The sequence below is a fragment of the Symphalangus syndactylus genome, chromosome 7 (genome assembly GCF_028878055.3).
Source record: "Symphalangus syndactylus isolate Jambi chromosome 7, NHGRI_mSymSyn1-v2.1_pri, whole genome shotgun sequence".
Classification (NCBI taxonomy): Eukaryota; Metazoa; Chordata; class Mammalia; order Primates; family Hylobatidae; genus Symphalangus; species Symphalangus syndactylus.
The window spans coordinates 36,044,486-36,071,157 of record NC_072429.2 but is presented as its reverse complement, the minus strand read 5'-3'; the positions used below and the strand labels follow the sequence as shown (position 1 = coordinate 36,071,157).

The 26,672-nt window shown below is 39.6% G+C and overlaps 2 protein-coding genes across 3 annotated transcripts in view; one reads left to right on the top strand and one right to left on the bottom strand.

The window, feature by feature from the left end:
- The window catches only part of DCTN4 (dynactin subunit 4), a 48,361-nt gene extending 33,003 nt beyond the window's left edge, over positions 1-15,358 (bottom strand). The window contains exons 1-4 of one of the 2 annotated variants that reach the window (XM_055285607.2): positions 12,746-15,358; positions 10,294-10,364; positions 7,294-7,472; positions 259-302 (exon numbers count right to left, since the gene is read on the bottom strand). In XM_055285607.2, the coding sequence (XP_055141582.1) occupies positions 259-302; positions 7,294-7,472; positions 10,294-10,364; positions 12,746-12,880 (429 nt within the window). In that variant the 5' untranslated portion in view covers positions 12,881-15,358. The remainder of the gene's footprint in view (positions 1-258; positions 303-7,293; positions 7,473-10,293; positions 10,365-12,745) is intronic. The other variant, XM_055285606.2, reaches the window with a different exon arrangement.
- A 2,371-nt stretch (positions 15,359-17,729) lies between these two features.
- The window catches only part of SMIM3 (small integral membrane protein 3), a 33,889-nt gene continuing 24,946 nt past the window's right edge, over positions 17,730-26,672 (top strand). Inside the window, exon 1 of the mRNA XM_063642695.1 lies at positions 17,730-17,853. The gene's annotated coding sequence lies outside the window, so the exon portion shown is untranslated. The remainder of the gene's footprint in view (positions 17,854-26,672) is intronic.

The window sequence follows — 26,672 nt, the reverse complement described above, 5'->3', positions numbered from 1 at the left end:
TCCTTTTTCTGATGCACAATTCAAATACAGAACTAAAGCTACACCTAGGATTCTCCATTATCTTAAGTCATCTGGAAAAAAGTGACAGTGTATTTCAATGTCTTACAATGAGGAGCACTGTCTATGTGCAATAGATACAAAAAGACCTATTATGGACTTATAAACACAGGTCATATCCACTGATAAAATGCAAGATCTTCAGTCTTTTACTCAATTTTTTCCAATTTCATCCTCTCTCTCTGATGACCCTTTACTTACCCGTTGTGTGTGAGGATTTTCAGGTTCCTGCCAACCGCCACTAGCTACAAAATAAAAGAATATTAAACAAGACTTTCATAATGTGATAATTTTATTTTCATAAAACAAGTCTCCTGTAGGCCATAAAAAGAAACTTAAAACATAAGTTATATAGACCATTCTGGTCTATATAACTATAGACTATAATGGTCAGAACAAAATTTTAAGAAAACATCTAATGATGGTGATAACAATCACCAATGCACAGTCACTGTGCCGGGCACTTGAAATGTATTACATTTCCTTTTATTCTCATAACAACCCTCTGAGGAAAGGACTCTTATTAGTCTCATTTCATATATATGACGAAACTGAGGCTCAGAGATGTTAAATAACTTGCTCAAAGTCACACGGAGAGTAAGTGGTAAAGCCAGGATTCAAACTCAGTCTGATTCCGGAGACTTTGCTCTTATCTGTAACACTGTGCATTTTCTAAGTTCTATGACCTTGGCTTAGAGAAGAATTTCTTACATAAGAAGCACATAGCATAAATCACAAAGGAAAGGATTATTCAAGAAAACTGAAAGTACTGAAAGTAAAACTATAATGAATACTTTTAACAAATGGTGCTGCAACAATGGAATATTCACATATCAAAAACAAAACAAAAACCTCAAAAATCAAAAACCAAAAGGACCCTTACTTCACATTTACAAAATTTACCTTGAAAAGAGCAAGACTTAAATGTAAGTGTTAAAACTACACCACTTCTAGAAGAAAACATGGGTAGATCTTAGTGACACTGGGTTAGGCTAAAGTTTTTTTAATAGGACACAAAAAGCACAAACTACAAAATAAAAATATTGGTAAGTTAGACTTCACTGAAATTAGAAACTTGAGTTCTTCAACACTGCTGAGAAAAGGAAAAGGCAAGGCATAGACTGGGAGTAAATATTTGCAAAACATATATTCAACAATGGACTTGTATCCAGAGTATAGAACTCTTACAACTCAGTTTAAAAGACCAAATCAAAACAAACCAACAACAAAGCCCAGTTAAAAAGTAGGGAAAAGATTTGTACAGACAGTTCACCAAAGATGTATGGCTGGTAAACAAACACGAGAAAATGCAAATTAAAACCACAGTGAAGTACTGCTGTACATGTGCTAGAATGGCTAAAATGGGGAAGACTGACGATATGGCAAGAGTTGTCAAGGGATTGGAACTCTCTTAATTTGCTGGTGAGGATCCAAAATTGTTCAGTCACTTTGGAAAACAGTTTGGCATTGGCCAGGTGCAGTGGCTCATGCTTTTAATCCCAGCACTTTGGGAGGCTGAGGCAGGAGAATTGCTAGAGTCCAGGAGTTGGAGACCAGCCTGGGTAACATGGAGAAACCCCATCTCTACTTTAAAAAATAAAAAAATAAATAGTTTGGCAGCTTCTAGACAAATTAAACATACACTTATCCTATGACCTAATAATTTCACTCCTTGGCACTTAAGAAAAATGAAAACATATATTCACACAAAGACTTATAGGCAAATGTTCATAGCACCTTTATTCATATAAGCCAAAACCCAACAACAATCCAAATGTTCATCAAGTGGAGAATGAATAAACAAACATGTCCATACAACAGAATACTACTCAACACTAAGAAGAAATAATATAAAGAAGAAACACAGATGAACCTCAATAGCATTATGCTAAATAAAAGAAGACAGGAAAGACTGTAATGTAAGACTCCAACTATACACACTTCCAGAAAAGGCAAAATTCTAGTCACAGAAAGCCTATCAGTCTAGTCACGGGCCAGGAGGTTGGGGGAATAAACTGATTGCAATGGGGCATGAGGATTCTCTAGGGGGATAGAAATGTTGTATATCATGATTATGGTGGTGGCTATGTGATTACACACTTGTCAAACATCACAGAATTCTACACTTAAAATTGGTAAGCTTTATTATATACAAATTATATCTTGGTAAAGCTAACCAAATAAAGGGAAAAATAAAAGTATAATGAGATACCATTTCACAACCATCAGTCTGGAAAAATTTTAGAGTCCAAAAGTCCTAAGAGCTGACAAGGAACTGGAGCTACAGGTAGTTTACTCTTACATATTACTACTAGGAGCAAAGACTGCTAAATCATTTTGGAGTGCTAAGGATGTACACAACTTATGACTGGCAATTTTACTTCTAGTTATATAGAAAAGTCCTTACACTTGTGCCTTAGGAAACACATACAAGATTGCTTCCAGCAGCTATGTTTTTTCAAAAGCGAAGAAAATGAAAACAACCTAAATGTTCATCAAGAGAAGATGGAATAAGAAAAGAGAAAATGGAATAAGTGGTAAGTCATACAGGAATCAACTGTGTATCAGAAACATAATGTTGATAAAGTTGTAGTAGGATATATACAGTATGTTTCCATTTGCTTAAAACTGAAAAATGTTATTTGTTTGTGGCTGCATACATATGTGGAGCAGTAAAAGACATGCATATATGCTAATAAACACTGAATTCAGGATTGTGATTATTATCTCTAGCGGGCAGAGAGGAAGATAGATAAAGTAGGAGGAGGGCTTAAAATGTTTTGGCTGTTTCTTAAATTGGGTGATAAGTACATGAATATACATATTTCATATAAAATCACTTTTTTCAAAACAAAAAGAACTCAATTACCTTGCTGAAGGTGACATTGTATCCTCTTGCAAGAAATGGCAGAAATAACATTTTAGTATAATATTAATATTTTAGAAGTTGCCTCACTTAAGGCAATCATGAAAAATAATTATGTGAAAGAAATGTCTCAGCTGTAATATTTTTAAACGTCTGAATATTTTATCTAATTGCTTCTTTTGAACTGGGAATTTATTCTAAATAGCAATTTGGGAGACATAATAATCTCATTGTAAGTTTTTCTCTGTACATTACAGACAAGTACTTATAAATAAACAAACAGTTCTAACTTAAGTGGTTTCAGGGCTTCTGAGATACCAATGACATCACGGAGGAAATGAAATTATCTGTACTCTTTAAGAGCTCCTGGTATTCAATTATCACTGTAGAGATACCATAGAGGAGATAGAGTTCTAGAAGCCAGCGTAAGTTTACAGTTCTGAAATACAAATTCTCCAATCTTCATGACTCATAATCCAAAAAGCATAAAACATTCACTAACAGAGTAACAAACTGAGAAATCTACATGGATTTCTGGGCTGTTTCTTTTACTTGATAAAAAGACACAAAATAAACAGACAAACAGAGAGCCAAATCATGAGTGAACTCCCATTCACAATTGCTTCAAAGAGAATAAAATACCTAGGAATCCAACTTACAAGGGATGTGAAGGACCTCTTCAAGGAGAACTACAAACCACTGCTCAATGAAATAAAAGAGGATACAAACAAATGGAAAAACATTCCATGCTTATGGGTTGGAAGAATCAATATCGTGAAAATGGCCATACTGCCCAAGGTAATTTATAGATTCAATGCCATCCCCATCAAGCTACCAATGACTTTCTTCACAGAATTGGAAAAAACTACTTTAAAGTTCATATGGAACCAAAAAAGAGCCCGCGTCACCAAGTCAATCCTAAGCCAAAAGAACAAAGCTGGAGGCATCACGCTACCTGACTTTAAACTATACTACAAGGCTACAGTAACCAAAACAGCATGGTACTGGTACCACAACAGAGACATAGATCAATGGAACAGAACAGAGCCCTCAGAAATGATGCCGCATATCTACAACTATCTGATCTTTGACAAACCTGACAAAAACAAGAAATGGGGAAAGGATTCCCTATTTAATAAATGGTGCTTGGAAAACTGGCTAGCCATATGTAGAAAGCTGAAACTGGATCCCTTCCTTACACCTTATACAAAAATTAATTCCAGATGGATTAAAGACTTATATGTTAGACCTAAAACCATTAAAATCCTACAAGAAAACCTAGGCAATACCATTCAGGACATAGGCGTGGGCAAGGACTTCATGTCTAAAACACCAAAAGCAATGGCAACAAAAGCCAAAATCGACAAATGGGATCTCATTAAACTAAAGAGCTTCTGCACAGCAAAAGAAACTACCATCAGAGTGAACAGGCAACCTACAGAATGGGAGAAAATTTTTGCAACCTACTCATCTGACAAAGGGCTAATATCCAGAATCTACAATGAACTCAAACAAGTTTACAAGAAAAAAACAAACAACCCCATCAAAAAGTGGGCAGAGGACATGAACAGACACTTCTCAAAAGAAGACATTTATGCAGCCAAAAAACACATGAAGAAATGCTCATCATCACTGGCCATCAGAGAAATGCAAATCAAAACCACAGTGAGATACCATCTCACACCAGTTAGAATGGCCATCATTAAAAAATCAGGAAACAACAGGTGCTGGAGAGGATGTGGAGAAATAGGAACACTTTTACACTGTTGGTGGAACTGTAAACTAGTTCAACCATTGTGGAAGTCAGTGTGGCGATTCCTCAGGGATCTCGAATTAGAGATACCATTTGACCCAGCCATCCCATTACTGGGTATATACCCAAAGGACTATAAATCATGCTGCTATAAAGACACATGCACATGTATGTTTATTGCGGCACTATTCACAATAGCAAAGAGTTGGAACCAACCCATATGTCCAACAATGATAGACTGGATTAAGATAATGTGGCACATATACACCATGGAATACTATGCAGCCATAAAAAATGATGAGTTCGTGTCCTTTGTAGGGACATGGATGAAACTGGAAAACATCATTCTCAGTAAACTATCGCAAGGACAAAAAACCAAGCACCGCATGTTCTCACTCATAGGTGGGAATTGAACAATGAGAACTCATGGACACAGGAAGGGGAACATCACACTCCGGGGACTGTTGTGGGGTGGGGGGAGGGGGGAGGGACAGCATTAGGAGATACATCTAATGCTAAATGACGAGTTAATGGGTGCAGGAAATCAACATGGCACATGGATACATATGTAACAAACCTGCACATTGTGCACATGTACCCTAAAACCCTAAAGTATAATAAAAAAAAAAAAAAAGACACAAAATACAAACATGAAAAAACAATACTTTAATTCACTGAGGCCTACATTATGCCATTTGAGGTTGCTTTTTAACATTTAACTTACTTTCTTTATTTAACTTATCTCCTATACTGACATTAAAACATATACACATAAATACTTACTGGCAATTTTAAAAGATGTTACAGAATCTTTCTATTTTCAGTCACACTTCAGGTAAATAGCTACCCATCAATGAGCATTTTTAAGGAACTAAGATATACTTATTTAACTTTCTGTTTTTGAAAAGAGTATGTATTTTATCAACTCAATGTACAAAGTCAGAAAAACCATCAACAGCTCAAAGCATTCCAAACCAAAGAGCAAATTCAACAGAATCAAGGATTAACTTTTTAAGAACATAGTTGAATCTAAAGAACTTCACCCATATTTACTTCCAAATTGTGTAAGAATCTATAGAAAGGTTTTAGCCAGTCTGCTTCATTTTAGTTATGTCAAATGACATATAATGAGTTTGTTATGAGCTTCCTCATTTATTAGTCAATAAGCTGTACTTTTTATGAAAATCCCAAAATGAGAATTTTTACAAGTTTAAAATGTTTTTAGAAAATTAAACAATGAAACCTCAGAAAAAGAAAATAGGGAGTTAGTGATGCTACTACTTATATAAAGCATAAATAGCAACTCAAGATTTTATTAATTTTTTTTAAACTCTGGATCACTTAAATCAAAAGCAACTCAAGATTTTGAACTGACTGTACAGAGAATGTTTCCACTCTCTGATGTTAACTATGAAATACAGAATTTGTAAAAATAAAGTTTCCTGATAAAATTAAGTGCAATCTGTTCTAAAACAAACACTCACTCAAATGATGGAGGTATATAATGCCTTAGGTGGTCTTAAATCCAAACATACGCAATTTTTCTCTTTCACCAATAAACATTTTATATATATGTGTAAACGTTTTTGAGCACGTTTGAATGCTCCAGGACAGACATTTGGACATTGAATTACTGGGCAGAAGGATATAAGCAATTAAAAATTTTAATAAATGTTTTAAAATTGGTCTCCAAGATAGACTACCATAGTGTATGAGAGAACTATTCTCCTATGTTCTAGCCAACACTTGATACAACCAGATTAAACATGTTGTACCAAATAGAAGGAAGTTTTAATTTGCATTTACATGATTACTAGGGAAGTTGAATATATCTTTTTGCATATTCATTGACCATTTTTATTTCTACTATGAGAATTGCTGCTCATATCCTTTGCCTGTTTTTCTACTAAGTCTTCTTCTTACTGACTTACAAGGGTTCCTCATTTCATCTTTAGCCTGTTATATAAGACCTAACTACTTTTCTTAGTTTGTCATTTTTATCTTTTAGTTTTTTTTTTTTTGAGACAGAGTCTTGCTCTGTCACCCAGGCTGGAGTGCAGATGCCCCATCTCGGCTCACCACAAGCTCCGCCTCCCAGGTTCACACCATTCTCCTGCCTCAGCCTCCAGAGTAGCTGGGACTACAGGTGCCCCCCACCACGTCTGGCTAATTTTTGTATGTTTTAGTAGAGATGGGGTTTCACTGTGTTAGCCAGGATGGTCTCGATCTCCTGACCTTGTGATCTGCCTGCCTCAGCCTCCCAAAAGTGCTGGGATTACAGGCATGAGTCACCGTGCCTGGCCTTATCTTTTAGTTTTATCCATGATGTCTTAACATGAATGTTTATTTTTCATGAAGAGCATTAATATTTTGATTCCAAGAAAGTACCAGATTTATAAAAGCTATTTTATCAAGTCTAAGAAAACTAAATATTATCCAATCTCAGATAAAACACTAAGGTCTACAAATGTGAAAATATGGGAACACAGAAGAGTTAATGACACAATATTCTGAATTTAGCTCCTATCGCCCCAACAGGTTACAGAAATAATAATCTATCGGCAATTATAGCACTGTCAATTGCACAAAATTTCATGGTGAAGTCCACCTCACTCACCTACAGATTTGTCTGCCATGCCCACATCTCTAGACGTCCAGCGACAAAATCCACATGCCAGGTAATAGGCTTTCTTCATGGTGGTCTTGGCTGGGTCATCTGGAAGCTGTGTGGAGATGCTCGTGGCCCGGGTAGAGAGGGTGTGCATGCAGCCAGGACAGTCAAAGCAGTTGGCACATCTGTGACATGACAAACACAACCATTCTTTCAACAAATATTTATCAAGCACCTACTATGTGCCAGACACTGTTCCAGGTGTTAGGAATTCAAGAGAGAACAAATATAAGGACAAGTGTCTCTCAAGAAGAAACAGTAACATTCTGCAGGTCTCTTACCAACTTTAACAGTTCAAAAGTACTATACGTTCATTGGTTTTAAAAAATACGCAGTTATCGCCAAAGTAAGAATTGGAGCCCAACCCAATCCTACTCCACGGAGAGAATCATTGTTAACAGATGGAGTTTACGATTCCAGACTCTTTTTATGCTTATATTGATCACAAAGATTTCTGAGGAAAAGAGAAATGTCACAGCTCATGCCTTTAGAGAGGACAGACCAATTGTGCCATAGAAAACTTAGAGTCAACAATACAAGCAGCTGTGAAACTGGATTTGGAAAATAACCGACTGCTGTGCCAGAGAGCTGAAACAGAAAGCAAATAATGCTATCAAACTGGAATGGTTCAGAAGCAGCATATTTTCAGGGCTTTCTGTTCTCTCCTTAAATGCTACTTTTCCTAGTGCTCAGCCAACATTTCTCCTTTAGGAGGTCCCTATGTCTTCTTGCTTTTAACTCTCCCACCAGCACAGATTATCAAGATTTCACCTGCAGTCCTGTACCTGCCTTGAAGTTCTGTTCTATAATACAACTTGCATTATTTGTTATAGTCTGCCATCTGGATACTATCAAAAGAAGATAATAATAGTACTCACCTCACAAGGAAGCTTTGAGGATTAAATGATAAAAATTTATTTGTGGAAAGCATACAAAACAGTATCTGGTTATCAGGGGTTACTTCTCAGGGCAGGAAAGACAAATAATAGTGGTTCACATCCATCAAGGTATAGGGGGTATGACTAACAGCAAAAGGACTTTCACTTCAAGCTAAAAACTAAACACCATCCAGTAGCAATGAACAAGCCTAGCAGCCATACCTTGGTTTCTAAGACTATTCTCCAATAAAGTGAACCAAGGCTCCTTGGAGAAACAACTGTAAGACTGAGACAGAAAATATACAAGATGAGGCTGGGCACAGCGGCTCAAGCTTGTAATCCCAGCACTTTGGGCCAAGGCAGGTGAAGTGCTTGAGCCAGGAGTTCAAGACCAGCCTGGGCAACATGGCAAAAGCCTGTCTCTCCAAAAAAATACAAAAATTATCCAGGTGTGGTAGCATGTGCCTGTAGTCTCAGCTACTCAGGAGGCTGAGGTGGAAGGACTGCTTGAGCCTGGGAGGCTGAGGTTGCAGTGAGCCAAGACTGCACTACTGCACTTCAACCTAGGCGCCAAGGTAAGACCCTGTCTCAAAAAAAATACACACACACACACACACACACACACACACACACACACACAAAATATACACACAAGATGAGTCTGGAGTGTCTTGTAGTACTGGTAAGAAAATGATCAAAGTAATGAACAGAGAACTCTCTCCTGCCCCTAATGATGGGGGTATGTCAAAGGGATCTAGGAGTCAACTGAAAGAGCTCCCAATGGCCAAAGCTGAAATAATTTGAGCAAAATAAATAAAGTAGTGTTGGATTACCACCCAAAGTATAAAATAAATATTCATGATCCCACTGTCCTATAAGTAAGTGATTTAAAAAATAAATAAACAAGAGGAGAAGAGACAGATCTTCCATGCAAAAGAATTCCAAATCCAAATAATTTATGCAGATAGTCCCCAAGGACAGGGGAGCATAATTCTCTAGTCTTTAAGTATGGGCTGTGACAGTGATTTTCCTCCCAAAGAGTAGAGTACAAAAAAAGAAGGAAAAGCAGTAACTTTACAGTGGAGAAACCTGACAAACACTAGCTCAAGCCAGATAATCAAGGTTAACACCAATAGTGACAAGTCATAAGTATTTACCCTTGATATGATGTAATCAAAGATGGCACTTTACCTCTATGATTCTCCTCCCCAAAATACATTCCCCTAGTCTGATGAGAAAAAAACATCATGCAAATCCTAATGGAATTGACACTTTATAAAATACCTCACCAGTACTCCTCAATACTTTTGAGGTCGCCAAAACCAAGGAAATTTTAAGAAACTATCACACCCAAGAGGAGCCTAGAGAGACATAACTATAAATATAATGTGATATCCTGAGAAGAATCCTGGAAAAAAAGGAGACTAGGGAAAAACTAAGGAAATCTGAATAAAATGTAGTGTATTGGTTCATTAATTGTAACAAATACACCACACTAATGTAAAACGTTAACAACAGGGGAGACTGGATGTGAGGTAAATGGGAACTCTCCGTACTGTCTTCACCATAATTCTGAAGTATAAAACTGTTCTAAAGTAGAAAATCTATTTCAAAAATCAAAGGGCATTTCATCTTTGGCAATGGTGATGCTTAAAAATGAAAAAGAGCTGGTTAAAAAAGTTAATTTCATGTGTCTTTTTTTTTTTTTTTTTTTTGAGACAAAGACTTGCTGTTGCCCAGGCTGGAGTGCAGTGGCACGATCTTGGCTCACTGCAACGTCTGCCTCCCAGGTTCGAGCAATTCTCCTGCCTCAGCCTCCCAAGTAGTTGGGATCACAGGCGCGTGCCACCATGCCTAGCTAATTTTTTGTATTTTTAGCAGAGATGGGGTTTCACCGTGTTAGCCATGATGGTATCGACCTCCTGACCTCGTGATCCCTGCCTCGGCCTCCCAAAGTGCTGGGATTACAGGCGTGAGCCACCATGCCTGACCCATGTGTCTTTCTAACCAGCTATTTTAGAGAACAGTCAAGGAAAACAGGAAAAAAAAAAAAAAATCCAGGTCTTACCTATTCTTTTTCAGTTTGGCTTCAGCCGACGGCATATTTTCTAAACAACTGGGACAATAATGGGAGTCCACCTAGGAGGAAACAAGAAAGAAAAAAAAAAAACAGAGGAGAACTCAGTTTAACTTGTGTATATGTCTTGTCAAATAGTGAATTTTAAAATATGTTATACTGCAGCAGAAGGTAGACTGTTTTCAGCTCCGGGTTTATTCTTCAGTCACCTGTTTTTTGTGTGTGTGTTTTTTTTTTTCTCCTTCCGGATTTAAAAAAATCCTTCTATTTTTCTGATCTTTCCTATTCCATCATCAGGGTTTTATGTGTTAAAAGTTGTTGATTTAACAATCTACAGTTTCCAATTGAACTCCACAGAATTCTATGATAATCTAATGAAGAGATTAATAAAATAATCCAATTTGTAACGTTGTGATAAAATATCCTTCTGTCTAGGCTAGCTTTATATGACTATAAAAACTTGACCATACTTTAATTGTTGAAGGAAATTTTTTAAAAGATTTCTCATTATTGAAGTAATACAGCTTGACTGAAGGAAAGCATAAATATTTACATAGCTACAGCCAACCAATTAGAGATTTTTAAACAAATTAATGGGACAGTCTTATTGTACTTAAAAAACTGGACTCTAAAATTTAAGTTCATTTTATTTTTTAAAAGTCTGAATAATTATTTTCTTTAATGTAGGTCCTATTCGACAATTATAGAACTCTAGTCACCCGCAAATGAAAACACAATCACTGGAACATAAATACTATGATAGAAACTGGCTTTTTTCATCATCTGCTGTAAACAGGTCAATTTGAAAAGATTAATAAAGTTGTTGCTCAAATAATCTCCAGGAACATAAAATACAGTATTGCTAACTAACATCTGCACTGACTCATCAAAAAAGGCAAAATACAAGTCATTCCTTTTTGCCCTCTTTCCAAATTCTGCTTGTCCATTCATGTGCAGCTCCAGACCCAGATTCTCCATTAGAACTTCATGGCCTGCCCCAGCCCTCAGAGCTTCATCTTTCCCTAAACTCTAATGGCCTCCATATCACAGGTACACATCAGGCTGTAAAAGATGCTGTCACAGACTGGATGTCCTAATTGAAGAGTCTTAGAGACAGATCATGGAGACTGAGCACTCTATTCACCACAGGAGAATATGATCCAATAAATTCTGGAGGTGGAGCTGGAATAGGGAATCATCAAGGAGATACACATAAGGAAAGTGCTAATGGAGATGAGAAGAAAAATCCATGCCATATTTTTAATATATATGATTTTTCTTGTATTATCTAATTGCTTTTCTTGACTATTCCTATTATGAAAAGTATCTTCAATAAAATAATAGTTATTAATAACACATAAAATGGCTTATAGTATGTGTTTTCATATGCATTTATTTTTAGTGGTCCCGGGATCTTCAGTAAAAAACACTCTGAGTTAGGCTGTTTAGATTCAAATCCAGGTCCTCCCTCCCACCCCCAAATTACTGGCTGTGTGACTTACAGCAAACACTCTGTATCTGTTTCTTTACCTGTAAAAAAATTTTTTTAAAAGGTATCCACTTAAATTGGTTTGAAGATTACATAAAGCACATGACATATAGCAAGTATCGAATAAGCAGCAACTATTATTACTATCAGCTTTTTTTTCACTAGACTATGGCTTATTAAACAGCGCATTTTATGTCTTACTCCGTTTTAAATCCCTAAAGCTTACTGAATAAACAAGATGTGCCAAGCGCTGCAGAAGTTTTGGGGTTTTGTTATTTGGTGACTTTTTACTGGCCGGGGTCTTCTTTTTGAAAAATCCAACTTCGGACGCCCACTTGTGCCAGGGAAAAACAGCATTGTCCTCTAGCTCCATAAATACACTTTCAGCTTCTTACATGACATACTCTATTCTGAGCGCTTTTCACATAACTCACGCCGCCCCAACCTCTTCCCGGCTGCAGGCCTTGGCCTGAGTCAGGAACAGGGCAAAGCAGCCTGACAAGGGCCCAGTTTCTGGACAAAAGAGGAGCAGAACTTTCAGGATGGGAGAACTGTGAATGAGAATGCCTGCGCCTCCCTCCATCCTCGCAATAAATCCTGGAAAGGCAGTTTTTCGCCCCTTAAGTGGCCTGAACTAAGCACCCCCAGACCTTTCTCCGTAGTCCACCCAATTACCAAGCCCCATCGGAGACAGACACGGTCCCTAAGTCAAGTCTGTCCAATCAGAGGCCGCACTATAACCAGAAGATCCGCTCGGCCCCACCCGAGGCTGCTCCTCCTTTCCAAGTGACAGATTAGAAGCAAATTAAATCGCAGGCGAAGCCGAGTGACGGAAGACACAACCAATCAGTAAGGAAGGCAAATAGCTCCAGCCCGCCGGTGGCAGTGACTAGGATGAACGCCGCGCCCCCCCACCCCCCACCCCACATACTCGCTATAGGGCGACTCCGTTACCTCGTGAGACACACATTCCAGCGAGCGCAGTTCGCTACAATAGCGGCAGAAGTAGAGTTGCGAGAGCGGGGCCCGAACCTTCTTTTCTCCCTGGACTAGATAGAGAACCCGGTCCGACTGCAGCAAAGACGCCATCTTGGGGAGGAAAGAAGCGATGACGCTCCCGGCGCATCACGTGACCCGAGAGCCAGCGCCTTCCTCGCTGCCTTCCCTACGTCTTCCTACGTAGACTTTGACGTTAGGCTTCCCACCTCGTCCGGCTCTGCTCCCGTCGAAAACCAGAGCGCGCGTGCGCAGTTGGGATCCCAGTTTTCTCCCCCAACCCTGGGCCCGTCCCCCAGCGCTTCTGTGAGCGTCCGTTGCCCTTACTGCCATTAGGTCTGGACTCAGTGAGCTCCTTTTATTCTTTTCTTCCAGAATGGAAGCCTGATCTTTTGTCTTATTTACGACGGCCTCCTCTGCCCCACTTAACAGGCGAGCATCCAGGAGACAAATGGAAGGTCTCAAAGGGACAGGGCTCCGTGGGGACTGAAAGACAGGAGTCACACCAGCACTGTCTTCTGAGTCTTGCCAATGGCCTTTGGGAACTTTCACATACATTATCTCATTTGAAACTTAGGCTGTGAGTTCCTCCACGCAGGTTTTGAGTACATAGTTAGCATTAGGTCTAAGTCTGTATTGTGGACCTTCAGTAAGTATGAAAGGAGGGAATGAAATCAATGAATGAACAATATTGGTAGGCGTCTACGTTTTTCTAATGTGTAAACTAAGGCTCAGGTCTGCCTCTTGGGTGAGCAGCGACTACGTGAGACTGGTATTACATGGGTGGGAAAATAATTTATCAACAGTTCTAGGTAAAGAAATACAGATTTATTAGAGAAGATATGAAAATACGTTGAAAGGTTGCAATGGGCAGACCAGCCAGAGAGGAGCTGACTTCAAGGAAACAAAGGCTTGCTGGAGATTTTATCCGGTGGTTCTTGGGCTGCAGAGTGCTGTGCAGTACCGAGAACTCCAAGGTTACAGTGAGCTAACTTGCATGTGTCTCGTGATAGCTGAGTGCAGGAAGATTGTGAGTTATTTGCACAGGAGGGCTATGTGTCCTGCACCATGAAGAAAGGCAGACTTAGAGTGCATCTGCTCTTTTTGCTATCCCTTGGTCCCACTAGCCTGACTCCCTTTCCCTAACTGGGACTCCCCAGTGTGTAAAATGACCACCTAGAACTGCCTAGCAGAAACTGGAGCCTCTGTTGCCTGCCACCAGGTCTATGTTTTTATAATTGTAGTAGTGTTGTATTATTACCTGTCTGATGTTAGAGTTGGTGACTGAGAAGAAAGGGAACTGAATACTATTAGCAAACATTTATTGAGCACTTATTAAGTGCAGCACACTGTGTCAAAACTTTACATACATTGTCTAATTTAATTCTTACAACAGCTCCAAAAAGCATGTGGCTATCATTATTTCTATTTTACAGAGCAGGAAACTGAGGCACAGGGAAGTGCAGTGACTCCTCTATAAGGTTTGATAGAGGTAGAACCCTTTTCTGTCTGACTCTAGTGCTTGCAGGTATAACCCCTATGTATACTCCCTCCAGCATATTTTCTAATATGGTGATGTTAATAATACCTTACATTTATATAGACCTTTTCAGCTTATACAGTGCTAATCTCACAATTTATGTCACGCTTTACCAATTGAGCCTAAAAGTCATTACTTGTTCACCAAGCAATAGCCTGGCACTAATTTAGTTTCATAGGTGGCATCTGCTCCTAGGAGAAAATATATTACTAGCCAACTCATTTGCAGTTATTCTTTAAGTTAATGAATTCGTTGGCTTTCTGGTTTATAAACTAGTGTCTACTGAGTTTAAATTCCCTTTTCTGGACTATGCTGTTAAAATGAAGTCCCAGAGCCTGCAGGTACAGAAAGGCTGCAGACTTGAGCTGAATCCACATAAAACAGACACTTTTTAGAGCACTGATTTTGAATAATTAAGTGGCCAATTATCTTGTCTCTGCTACATGCCAGGTACTGGGGAGGGAACTAGCGATAAATGAGATACTTTCCATCCTCAAAGGCTCAGGGTTCTAGCAGGATCGAGTCCTAGTTATGCACAATGGTGATCAGCTTGATAATATAGCCTTGTGTTGCTTTTGCACTCTTCCCAGCTCTGGACTCACCCTCATTCACTTCTCAATGCTGGCTTCCTGCCTGCAGAATCTCATTTTGAGCTCTGCTTTCTAGGGGGAGCTCAGGCTAATACAGAGACCCTAAAGTTGAACTGGCAGATCAAAGGATATCCACATCTAATAAATACTGGTAATGAGCCCTTTTGAAATTCTAGGCCAATTTGGCTGGGCGCGGTGGCTCACGCTTGTAATCCCAGCACTTTGGGAGGCCGAGGCGGGTGGATCACGAGGTCAGGAGATCGAGACCACGGTGAAACCCCGTCTCTACTAAAAGTACAAAAAAATTAGCCGGGCGTGGTGGCGGGCGCCTGTAGTCCCAGCTACTCGGAGAGGCTGAGGCAGGAGAATGGTGTGAACCCGGGAGGCGGAGCTTGCAGCGAGCTGAGATCGCGCCACTGCACTCCAGCCTGGGTGAGAGAGCGAGACTCCGTCTCAAAAAAAAAAAAAAGAAAAAGAAATTCTAGGCCAATTTACACTCTCACTGTAAGTGTATGAGCTATCCATTTCCCACTGTTTTGCCCACCTGGCATATTATCAAATTTGAGTGGATAGTTTTGGCACTTTCTAGCTATGTGATCTTGAAAAAGACATCTACACCTCAGAGTCTTGTTTCAAGACACATAGAATGAGAAGAATAATCCCTGCCTTGGTGAAAATAAAAAATCATCCAGGCTGTGAAAGCATTTTGTAAGCTATGAAGTACTAAGCACATGGAAGAAATGCTCCCTAAATATCCCAAGTATGAAAAACCCAAAGTGGTTTTCATTTTTATAAAGAGTCCTTCAGAGTAAATCCACAATAATAATGGAAAAAACTGGAAGTTACTCAGACTTTGGTCAAATGAGGTCTTGTGAAGGGGACCGAATCTGGGCTCTGACCTCAAAGACTTAGGGTTTTCTACAGCTTAGGAATCCTGGGGAACTGCTGTCACCAATGCTGGCCACCTGCCCTGACTGCCTTCCTCACTTTTGCTTTCCTACTTGAAAACTATATTAATTACAGGGTTTCCTGTGTTGAATCTATCTGCAGGCTAATCTAAAAGTCATAGTAAGTGAACAGAGGGGGAAGAAAAAAGAAGTCCCCTGTTTCATCAATATCCATGCTAGCCCCTGTGGGGGCCCTCCCTGCCCAGGAAATGTGGTGGTGGCAGGGCTAAAGCTAATTTCCCAAGTGTAAACATGGCAAAAGACTGCTGGCCTGCCTTTATTCTGGGAAATCTTTTGAATTGTTTTTGCTTTTGAATTGAACTGAACTTTGAATTTTTTTTTTTTTTTTTGAGACAGTCTCGCTCTGTCGCCCAGGCTGGAGTGCAGTGGCACTCTGCAGTGGCTCACTGCAAGCTCCGCCTCCTGGGTTCATGCCATTCTCCTGCCTCAGCCTCCCGAGTAGCTGGGACTACAGGCACCTGCCACCGCGGCCAGCTAATTTTTTTGTATTTTTAGTAGAGATGGGTTTTCACCATGTTAGCCAGGATGGTCTGGATCTCCTGACCTCATGATCCATCCTCCTCAGCCGCCCAAAGTGCTGGGATTATAGGCGTGAGCCACCACGCCTGGCCCACTAAAACCACTTTTTATGAGGAAGTGCACAGATGGGCCTACAGAAGATTCAGAAGCCTGACTAAAATTTGGCCAAGCAAAGACTGTTTCTCACCCTCCCTCTTGCACAATTCACCACCCAACCCCGAGGCTTGCTTCTAGGAGAGCACCAGTGTATTGCTCACTGAATTGGGCAAAGTGGAATTGAAGATGGAATTCCTGCCTAACTCAGTGCCTGGCACAGAGCAAGCCCTCAGTTAGTATTTGTCGAGTGGATGAATACTATTTTAAACCATCTGGAACATGCTGCCATATGGAAACTGGCAACTAAAAAAATTTTTTTTTCTTTTTCACCTTTAAGCAGTTGCTTCTTTTAGAAGGCAGAACAAGAAATAGGGGGAGAGGGGAGGATTGCAGTTTTGAATTGTGTGGTCAGGGTAACCCTCTTGAAAAGGTAAGGTTTGAGCAAAGATTTGAAGGAGGTAGAGCGAGAGCCCAGTGGATATCTGGGGAAAGAGCCTTCCAGAAGGAGCTAAACAAGGTCTCTAAGGTGTATGTGAGGAGCAGCAAGACCTGTGTCATTGTTAGGGAGTGAGCACGAGGGAGGGGTTTAGGGGATGATGTCCCAGAGTTAATGGGGGCTGGGGGTGCACTCATGTAGGATCTCAAAGGGCATTTAAAGGATGTTGAATTTTTCTCTGAAGGGAATGTGGAACCATTGCAGGATTTCAAGCAGAGCAGTGATGTGATCTAACCTACATTTTACAAGGGTCATTCCTGACATCGTTTTGGAAATGGACTGTAGAGAGACAAGGAGAGAATCAGGACTCAGTTAGCAAATTGCAATAGTGATCCAAGCAAAAGAAGATAGTGCCATGGAACGCGGATTCTGGCTGTATTTTGAAGATAGAGCCTATGTGATTTCCTCATGCCCATAGACTGCCATGTGGGAGGGGACGGCTTGAAGTTAGGCAACAGGGAGGCCCTGGTTGGGCCAGGGGACAGTTTGTTTCTCAGTTTGACCAAATTCAGCCACTGGGGGTTTATTTCCTCAGAAATTACCAAGACTATTTCTTCTCCCTGAAGTCAAAATAAAAACATCCAGGAAAGGACTAGACACTTGTATTTAAGAAAAAGAAATGAAGCTAACTTGTTCAGTCTCTTATTTTGTTCCAACTCACAAAGCATTGTGATGACAACACAGGAAGGCATATTTCACAAGAGGCCAGAAAAAGAGCCAGTCAGTCAGTTGCTAAACACATTAATCAGATCTTCAGTGCTCCAGCTCAGGCTGAGGCAACGCTGGTGTGGGAGAGCCCAGCCTGTTTGGAATGGGGCCAAGGGCTCTCTACAGTAGCTTCTCCCCTTGCTGTGAAGGTAAAATGCATTAATACAAGTAAAGTGGGTAGAGGGCAGGGCGCTGTCAGTAATATCAGTGCTATGTAAGTATTGGTTATTAGGCCACGGAGTATGGGCCAATCCCCTCATTAACAAGTAAGAAAACAGGTTCAGAGAGAGGAATTCATTTGTCTAAAGTTACACAGGCTCTCCAGCTTTACTTCTGAGCAGCACTAAGTTGGCTTCTTAAAAAAATTGTTTTGGACAATTGGGATTTCCACTGTTGCCCCTCTTACAATTTATTCCTGGGAAGTTCTTTTAGACTTTCAGCTGTCTCATCTGAGAGCCTTCGTGTCCTCACAGGGAAGTTTAATGGGATATTTTATTACTCTTGAGCACTGGTGGAAGTGAGCCTCCAAGCCGGCCATCAGGGGCCACTGCCTTCTGGTGTTTCTACCCTTGTGTACCAGGGTTGGTCTGTGTGACCAACAGCATATGAAGTTAGGCAACAGGGAGGCCCTTGTTGGGCCAGGGGACAGTTTGTTTCTCAGGTGACCAAATTCAGCCACTGGGGGTTTATTTCCTCAGAAATTACCAAGACTATTTCTTCTCCCTGAGGTCAAAATAAAAACATCCAGGAAAGGACTAGACACTTTTATATTTAAGAAAAAGAAATGAAGCTAACTTGTTCAGTCTCTTATTTTGTTGAAGTGATGGGATGACACTTCCGAGACTAGATTATAAAAGACTGTGTCTTCTGTGTTGGACCCTCTCTTGCTGGAGCTCTCTCTGAAACACACACACACACACACACACACACATACACACACACACACACACACACACACACACCCTTTCTCTTGTATCATTTGTTTCGGAGAAGCAGGCTGCCATTTTGTGAGCAACCCCATAGCAAGGCCTGTGTGACAGGAAACTGAAGCCTCTGGCCCACAGCTGTTGAGAACTAAGGCCTTCCAGCAACTAGCGAGTGAGCTCAGAGGTGGATTCTCCAGCTCCACTTGAGTATAGAGATCATTACAGATCCAGATGACAGCCTGACTGCAAACTTGTGAGAGACCCTGAGCTAGAACCACCCAGGTTAGCAATTCCTGGGCTCTGACCCTCAGAAACTGTAAGATAATCAATGTTTATTTTAAGCTGCTAAGTTTGGGGATACTTTGTTCTTTCCTTACCACCGCCATAACAGTTAACCTCTGCCACACTGTATACTTCTCTTTCCATCTCTGCCCCCTCCACTGTCCTAGTCATGGCCTCATGCCCTCCCCACATGTCCCCATAACCAACTATCTTCTCTGAGGTCAAACCCAGAAGTCATCAAACCAGCTGAATCAGTCACAGTACTAACAGGAAACAGATGGTGGGCTAAAATTGATAATTTGAAGAAAGTTTAATATAGGAACTATTTGCGGAATTGTAGGTGGGGTGGAGAGCAATGAAAAGGAAGGAATATTGCAGTTCACAGGGTTAGTAAAGGTGGGTGCTGTTTATGGCCTGAGGCCTGAAGAGGCAAGGGTGGGAGCAGTTACTGGACTCTGGAGACAGACAGAGCTGTGTGAAGAGGGTCCCCTGACAGGAATTGGGCCACAGAGCAAGGCTTGCAGCCCCTGGGGTGGGGGTGGGGGTAGAATGCAAAACACCTCAGCTCCTGCTGGTGCTTCCCTCTTAGATGAGCCCACCAGAAAGCTAGACATCAAGGAAATCTATCTTAGTTTCCCTCAGAAGCAGATTGTGGGGTAAGGGTTTAAGTGCAAGTCATTTATTTGAGAGGTTCAAAGGCTCAGGGTATACCAGTAGGGAACTAAGGAAGTGAAATAAAGAAGCGAAGACAGCTAGTATGATTGTGTTATTAAGCCAGCTATCATAGTGGGTGACTGGAGCCTAGTCCCATAGAGAAAATCTGGAAACAATGTAAACACACCTCTCAGAATTATTTCACCGAAGGGTGAGGGAATTGGGGTATTTATACTCCTAAAGTCTTTGGTTGAGGGCTGCTCCTGGAGAAAAGGGTTAATTCCTGGATACTTTTGGACTGACAGACCAACCTTCTGTGTTTCTGGGAAAAGCCCTCAGACACAAAGATACAGATACTGGCAATTGAAAGTCTGTGAAACATTGAGGTGGAGAAGGCCTAAGAGATTTGCGCAGGGATTGGCAGTGTTTGCTACCAGGCCCACTGATGAGATATATTCGGATGAACCTCCCATTCACAAGGCAGGATGGAGAACTGCACAGAGGGTGAATTTTGAAGCAAAAATGAAACTGAAGTGCATGCTTAAAGTTAATAAGTAAAACTTATTAATACTGTCTTAAATATAGATGCACTGTATAGGTTTCAAAACAATAATTTTTCCCTTTTATTCTCACAGTTACTCTACCCTCTCATGTAACCATGTAGCTAATTGTCTGATTCTGCTTGTGCATTATGCAGTGTGCATTGCAATTCTGATTGTGTCTGTACATCTCACTGTGCCTTACCTAGGTCAGTAATTACTCGATTTCAATGAGCAGAAAAAGAGGCACAGAGAGGACCTAACTCAAGAGTCATTCAGATGCAAGACATTTAGAATCAGTTCTTTTACTTCCTGTTGGGTAATCTTAGAAAAGTTAACATATCCTCTTGGGCCTCTGTTTTCTGTTGTGTAAAATAGGGGTTAATAACATTTTCACCCTAGAATTGTTTTAAGGACTAAGTAATATAATGCATATAAAATCTTTGCTATACAATAAGTGCTAAATAAGTGTTTCGTTCAAGTAAATACTTTTTGGAAAAATATAGGCAAATGCATATAAATATTTGAGACCAAAGTTTACTTCAAAAATTAGACTGATGGAACAGAGATATCTTCTGGTAATAGACACTCTATTATCTCTAGTTACATGACTGTGTAATAATTGAACACTTTGGAATTAAGCCATGAGAATTGATTCAAATAATTATAACCACACTAATGAGACCATATGATTATCACTCCACTTCAAAGCTATAAAACGGAACGCTTCCATTTCCTCTTCTTTCTCCCTGTCTGCTTAGCACTTTGTTTTATCTCAAATTCCACACGTTCGAGAAATTTCATCATTTCGCCATCCTTCCTTATCATTAATGCAATGAAGTCTTTCAGCCATAATACAAAAGTTTTAATTAAAAATTCCTGCATCTTATTTTCGGGCTAGAAGTCTATTTCTTTTGAGTTAGCAAGCGAGTGGAGCTTCCTCCAAAGAGTAAGAAGGCATTTTGCCCAAGAATTTGTAGAACAAAAAGAACTTTGGGAATTTTTTCAGGAAGAAAGGGGAAGAGAGACTAGTAATTTCAGGAGTCCTGGTGCTTATTGCCTGACTTTTGGGAAGACCTGAGCTGTTTAGGGGCCTGTGAGAAGCTAATGTCTGAGCCAGGACAGATTCATCAATGAAACAAAATAGATCACCCCCACACAGGTATGCTTTTAATTAAAAACTGTAGTAATCTCAAGATCCTTGAGCCTTAGCTTTAAAAAAATTTTGGAGGTGCAAGTGACTTCAGAGAACATTTAACTGAACTATCTTCTTTTCACTTCTGGAATCTGAAGATATAGAAAGAAGAAGGGACTTCCTCAAGGTCACATAGCAAACTAGTGACAGAGCCAGGACTAGAAGTCATGGTTTAGTACTGCTTAGTGCCAGTTTAGTACCTTTACCTTGTGCCAGTGACACAATCCCTGCCCCCATATCCCAGTCTTCCACCATCTCAATGAAAACCTTCTGCAATATCTCTCTGCTCCCATACCTCCAGTGTTAGGGAACCCACGACATCCCAAGAAAGCCTGTTCTGTCCGCTTTCAGACAGCTCTTTAAAAAAATTCTTTCTTTGGGTGAACTGAGATTTGCTTCTCCTCAGCTGACACTCTCTGATTCTAGTTCGGCTTCCTCTGCCCCAGGCATACTTCAGAGGTTTGCTCAGATTCCCCATTGCCTACATGAGTCCTCCCATCTCTAGACTAAACATCCTATTGTCTTACAATTCTATTCTGTTTTTGGCTGCAATGATCTATGATTGTGCTGCTGCACGCCAGCCTGGGTAACAGAGCAAGACCTTGCCTCTTAAAAAAAAATCAGTGAACTTTGAGCAAAGCAGATTATCCTCCATAATGTCGGTGGACCTCATGCAATCAATTGAAAGCCTTAAGAAAAAGACAGACCTTCCCTAGGAAGAGGGAATTCTGCCAGCAAACTGCTTTCAGACTCAAGATGCAACATGAAGTCTTCCCTAGGTTTCTAGCCTGCTGGGCTACCCTGCAGAATTTGGACTTGCTAGCCTTTACAATCATGTAAGCCACTTCCTTAAGAATCAGTCTCTCTTTCTTGTTTTCTCTCTCTCTCTCTACACACACACACACACACACGCACACACACACACAATTGGTTCTGTTTCTCTGGAGAACTCTGTGAGTTAATACAATAGTTTTTCAAGCATACAACTTTGCCTTTGGCACAACTTCAGAATTGGAAAGAGAAGTCTTGGTTGACCTCTTGTCATCCTATCACTTATTTATTCATTCACTCAACTAGTAGAGCACTTATTCTGCACCTAGGTGCAGGTGATAGAAAGGAAAATATCGTAACCAGAAATTTGAACTTAGGGAGGACTTTGATAAAACCAGACCCCACTCAAAATTATTAGTGCAGAGTGGCAAAGAGTTTAGGCTCAGTAGTCAAGCTGTCCTGGGTTCATAGTCTGGCTCTAACAATGGTCAGCTGGTGGCCTTGGCAAGTCACTCAGCCTCCCTGAGCCTCAGTTTCTGCATCTGTAAAAGGGAGAATTTGGATTAGATTGTTTTTAATTTTCCCTTTAGTTTTGGACATGCAGTGTTTCAATTTAGTGAAAATTCAGGAAGGAAAGAATTGTAAGTAGTGTGAAGGCTCTACTTTAGGGCCTAGGGAAAAATCCTATATATGATCATGTCATTCATATATACTATCTATTCAAATAAGTAATATTTACTAGGCACATGCTCTTTCACATTCATGATTTCACTTCATTCTGTTTCATCCTCATTGAAGCCGCTTAAGGTAGGCAGTAGCATTCACATTTTGTGGAAGGGAAAACAGAGGCTCATAGACATTAAATACTTCATCCAAGGTCACCGTAAGTGCCAGAACCAGGATTCAAACTCAATTTCCAAAAATTCTGAACTACATGATCTTGCATTACCTCCTTTTGCCTGGGAATTCTTGGCAGTTGGGAAGAATGGCATGAGTTCAAGAACTCTGAAATCTGTTTTAGCATTGTATTCTCTTCAAATAGTTTGTCAAAGTATAGTCTTCCAGCTGGTATGGTGGCTCATACCTGTAATCCCAGCACTTTGGGAGGCCAGAGTGGGCGGTTTGCTTGAGCCCAGGAGTTCAAGCCCAGCTTGGGCAACATGACAAAACTCCATCATTACAAAAAGTAAAAAATAAAAAAGTATAGTCTCGAAATATTAAAAATATAATTTGTATACATAAACATAGAAAGCATGGATCAAAGTTATTTAGATGTTTAATGAAGGAACCACTAGGATGATAAGCAATGTTAAAATAAAATTAATAGGTTAGATGCAAAATTGGTTAATTACCTGCAGGGCAATAAAATCATAATCTTTGGGGTTATCTTTTCTATGAGACAGAAATCATTTGTATCTTTACTGGATGGTACAAGCCAAAACAACAAAGAAACCACATTTGTACCACATCAAACTTTCTAAAGTTAACATCTAACTTTATGGGGTTGTAAAATGTCTGCACCCCAATTAATAGTAAATAGTCAATCAAACAAAGTTCCATATCCTAAGAGAGTCAGATGGTCCTTTAGAGCACACTAGGTCATGCTCTAGTGTGATGTCAGCAGGACATGTAGTCATCCTTTTGGTGTATTTCCAAATTTCTGGATGATTTTTCTTATCAATCCACCTCTATAATCACAAACTTCAAAAATTGTGATCACAAAGATGACTGATTTCATTAGAGGATATTTGGCCTAATTCATTTGCACAGAAGCCTCATTGTTGTATGGGCAGCAAATCTAGAGCTATATGCTTCTGAGCAACTATTACAGCCAGATAATTAGCTTCCATTGGAGATTTCACAAGGAGCTAGGGTTAAATTTTCAATACCCAGTATCATTTCAAAGATATTCTCAACTAGATTGAGATATAGTTCACATGTTATACAATTAATTCATTTAAAGTATATAATTCAATGGCTTTTAGCATTTACAGATTTACACAACCATCACTACAATCAATTTTAGAAGATTTTCATTACCCCAGAAAGAAATACCACAGTCTTTAGACATCACCCCACATTCCTTTTACTACTCCTACCAGTAGGAAACCACTAATCTTTCTATCTCTATTGATTTGCCTGTTTTGGATATTTCATATGGATGGAATAATAGAATATACAGGCCTTTGTGACTGGGTTCTTTCTCTTTAGCATACTGTTTTCAGGGTCCATCTATCTTGAAGCCTGCATCAGTACTTTTTTTTATTGCTAAGTAATATTCTATTGTATGGTCATGCAGATTTACTCTAAGAGTCCAACTTTATTCTTTTGAACTTTTTTCCCTTTATTCTATTGATGTGATATATTACATTGATTTTTGGATGTTATACCAACCTTGCATTCCTGGGATAAGTCCTACTTGGTCATGTTTTATAATCATTATATAATTCTGGATTTGATTTGTTAGTATTTTGTTGAAGATTTTTGTGACTATTTTCATAAGACTCAGTGGTCTGTAGTTTTCTTTTCTTGTGATATCTTTGTCTTATTTTGGTATCAGCATAATACTGTGAAAGGAAAATATCTTGGGCCCCCAAAATCACTAAGGAAAACTCAAACTGGAAACTGCTTAACGCAAACCTGCCTCCCATTCTTTTCAAAGTTATCCCTTGCTAGGCATGGTGGCTCACGCCTGTAATCCCAGCACTTTGGGAGGCCAAGGCGAGCAGATCACCTGAAGTCAGGAGGTCAAGACCAGCCTGGCTAATATAGTGAAACCCTGTCTCTACTTTACCAAAAATACAAAAAATTAGCTGAGCATGGTGGTGTGCACCTGTAGTCCCAGCTACTCGAGAGGCTGAGACAGAAGAAGCACTTGAACCAGGGAGGCAGAGGTTGCAGTGAGCCGAGATCACACCACTGCACTCCAGCCTGGGTGACAGAGCAAGACTCTGTCTCTAAACAAAAACGAAAACAAAAAACCCACAAAGTTATCCCTCTTCTCATTGACATAGATGCATATTTGATTGCCTCCTTTGTAAAGGCTAATAAGAAACACAAAAGAAAGCAACCATTTGTGTCTCACCTATCTGTGACCTGGAAGCTCCATCCCGCTTTGAGTCTTCCTGCTTTTGCTTCAAGTTGTCCTGCCTTTCCAGACTGAATATACTTCTTACATATATCGATTGATGTCTCATGTCTCCCTAAAATGCATTAAAAATGCATAAAAAAATGCCTGACCACCTTGGGTACATGTCTTCAGGACTTCCTGAGGCTATGTCATGGATGCGTCCTCAACTTTGGCAAAATAAACTTTCTAAATTAACTGAGACCTGTCTCAGATTTTCTGGGTTCACAAATACATTGGGAAGTGTGCACTCCTTTTCTGTTATTTGGAAGAGTTTGTGAAGAATTTGTGTGAATTCTTCTTTAAATGTTTAGTAAACTCACTGGTGAAGCTGTCTGGTCCTGGATTTTTAAAAACAATTACCAGTTTAATTTTCTCATTTGTTGTGAGCCTATTCAGGTCTTCTGTTTCTTCTTGAGTGAGTTTTGGCAGTTTGTGTCTTTTCTAGGAAATTGTCTACTTCCTCTAAGTTAGTTAACTGATTGTCAAAGAGTTATTAATAGTATTTCCTTGTAATTCACTTTATTTCCAAAAGGTCAGTAGTAATGGCCCCATTTCCATTTCTGACATCAATTTCATAAATTACTTTTAGTAATTTGGATCTCAGTCTTTCTTGTTCGGTCTAGTTAAAGGTTGGTCAATTTTGTTGATCTTTTAAAAAAATCAACTTTTGGTTTTCTTGGTTTTCGTGTTTTTCTATTCTCTATTTTGTGGATATGCATTCTAATCCTTATTATTTTCTTCCTTCTAATTGCTTTTGGTTTAGTTTTCTCTTCTTTTTCCAGTGTCTTAGGTGGTAGGTCAGGTTGTTGATGTGAGATCTGTCTTCTTTTTTAATGCAGGCATTTATAGGCATAAATTTTCCTCTACATGCTGTTTTAACTACATCCCCTAGCTGCATCCCATAGCTGTGTCTTCATTTTCATTCATCTTAAAGTATTTTATAATTTTTTGTGTGATTTCTTCTTTGATACACTGATAGCATGTTGTTTTATTTTCATATATTTGTTAATACCCCAAATTTCTTTCTGTTCTTGATTTCTGATTTCACTCTATCATGATTGGAGAATATACTTTGTAAGATTTCAGTCTATTTAAATTTATTGCAATTTGTTTCATGGCCTGGCATATGTCCAATTCTCAATAGTATTCTATGTACATGTGAGAAAAGTATGCATTATTCTGTTGTTTGGCAGAGTACTCTGTAGATGTGTTTTAGGTCTAGTGTGTATATGGTATTGTTCAATTCTTCTATTTTCTTGTTGATCTTCTGCCTGTTTGTTCTGTGTAATATTGAAAGTTAGGTATTGGGATCTTTGACAGTTGTTAAATTGTCTACTTCTTCCCTTAATTCTATCAATCTTTATGTTATTTTTTCTCTTTTGTTAGTGCGTATACTTATAATTGTTATAATTTCCTGATGGATTAACTCTTTAACATTATCAAATGTGCCTCTTTATCTCTAGTAACGTTT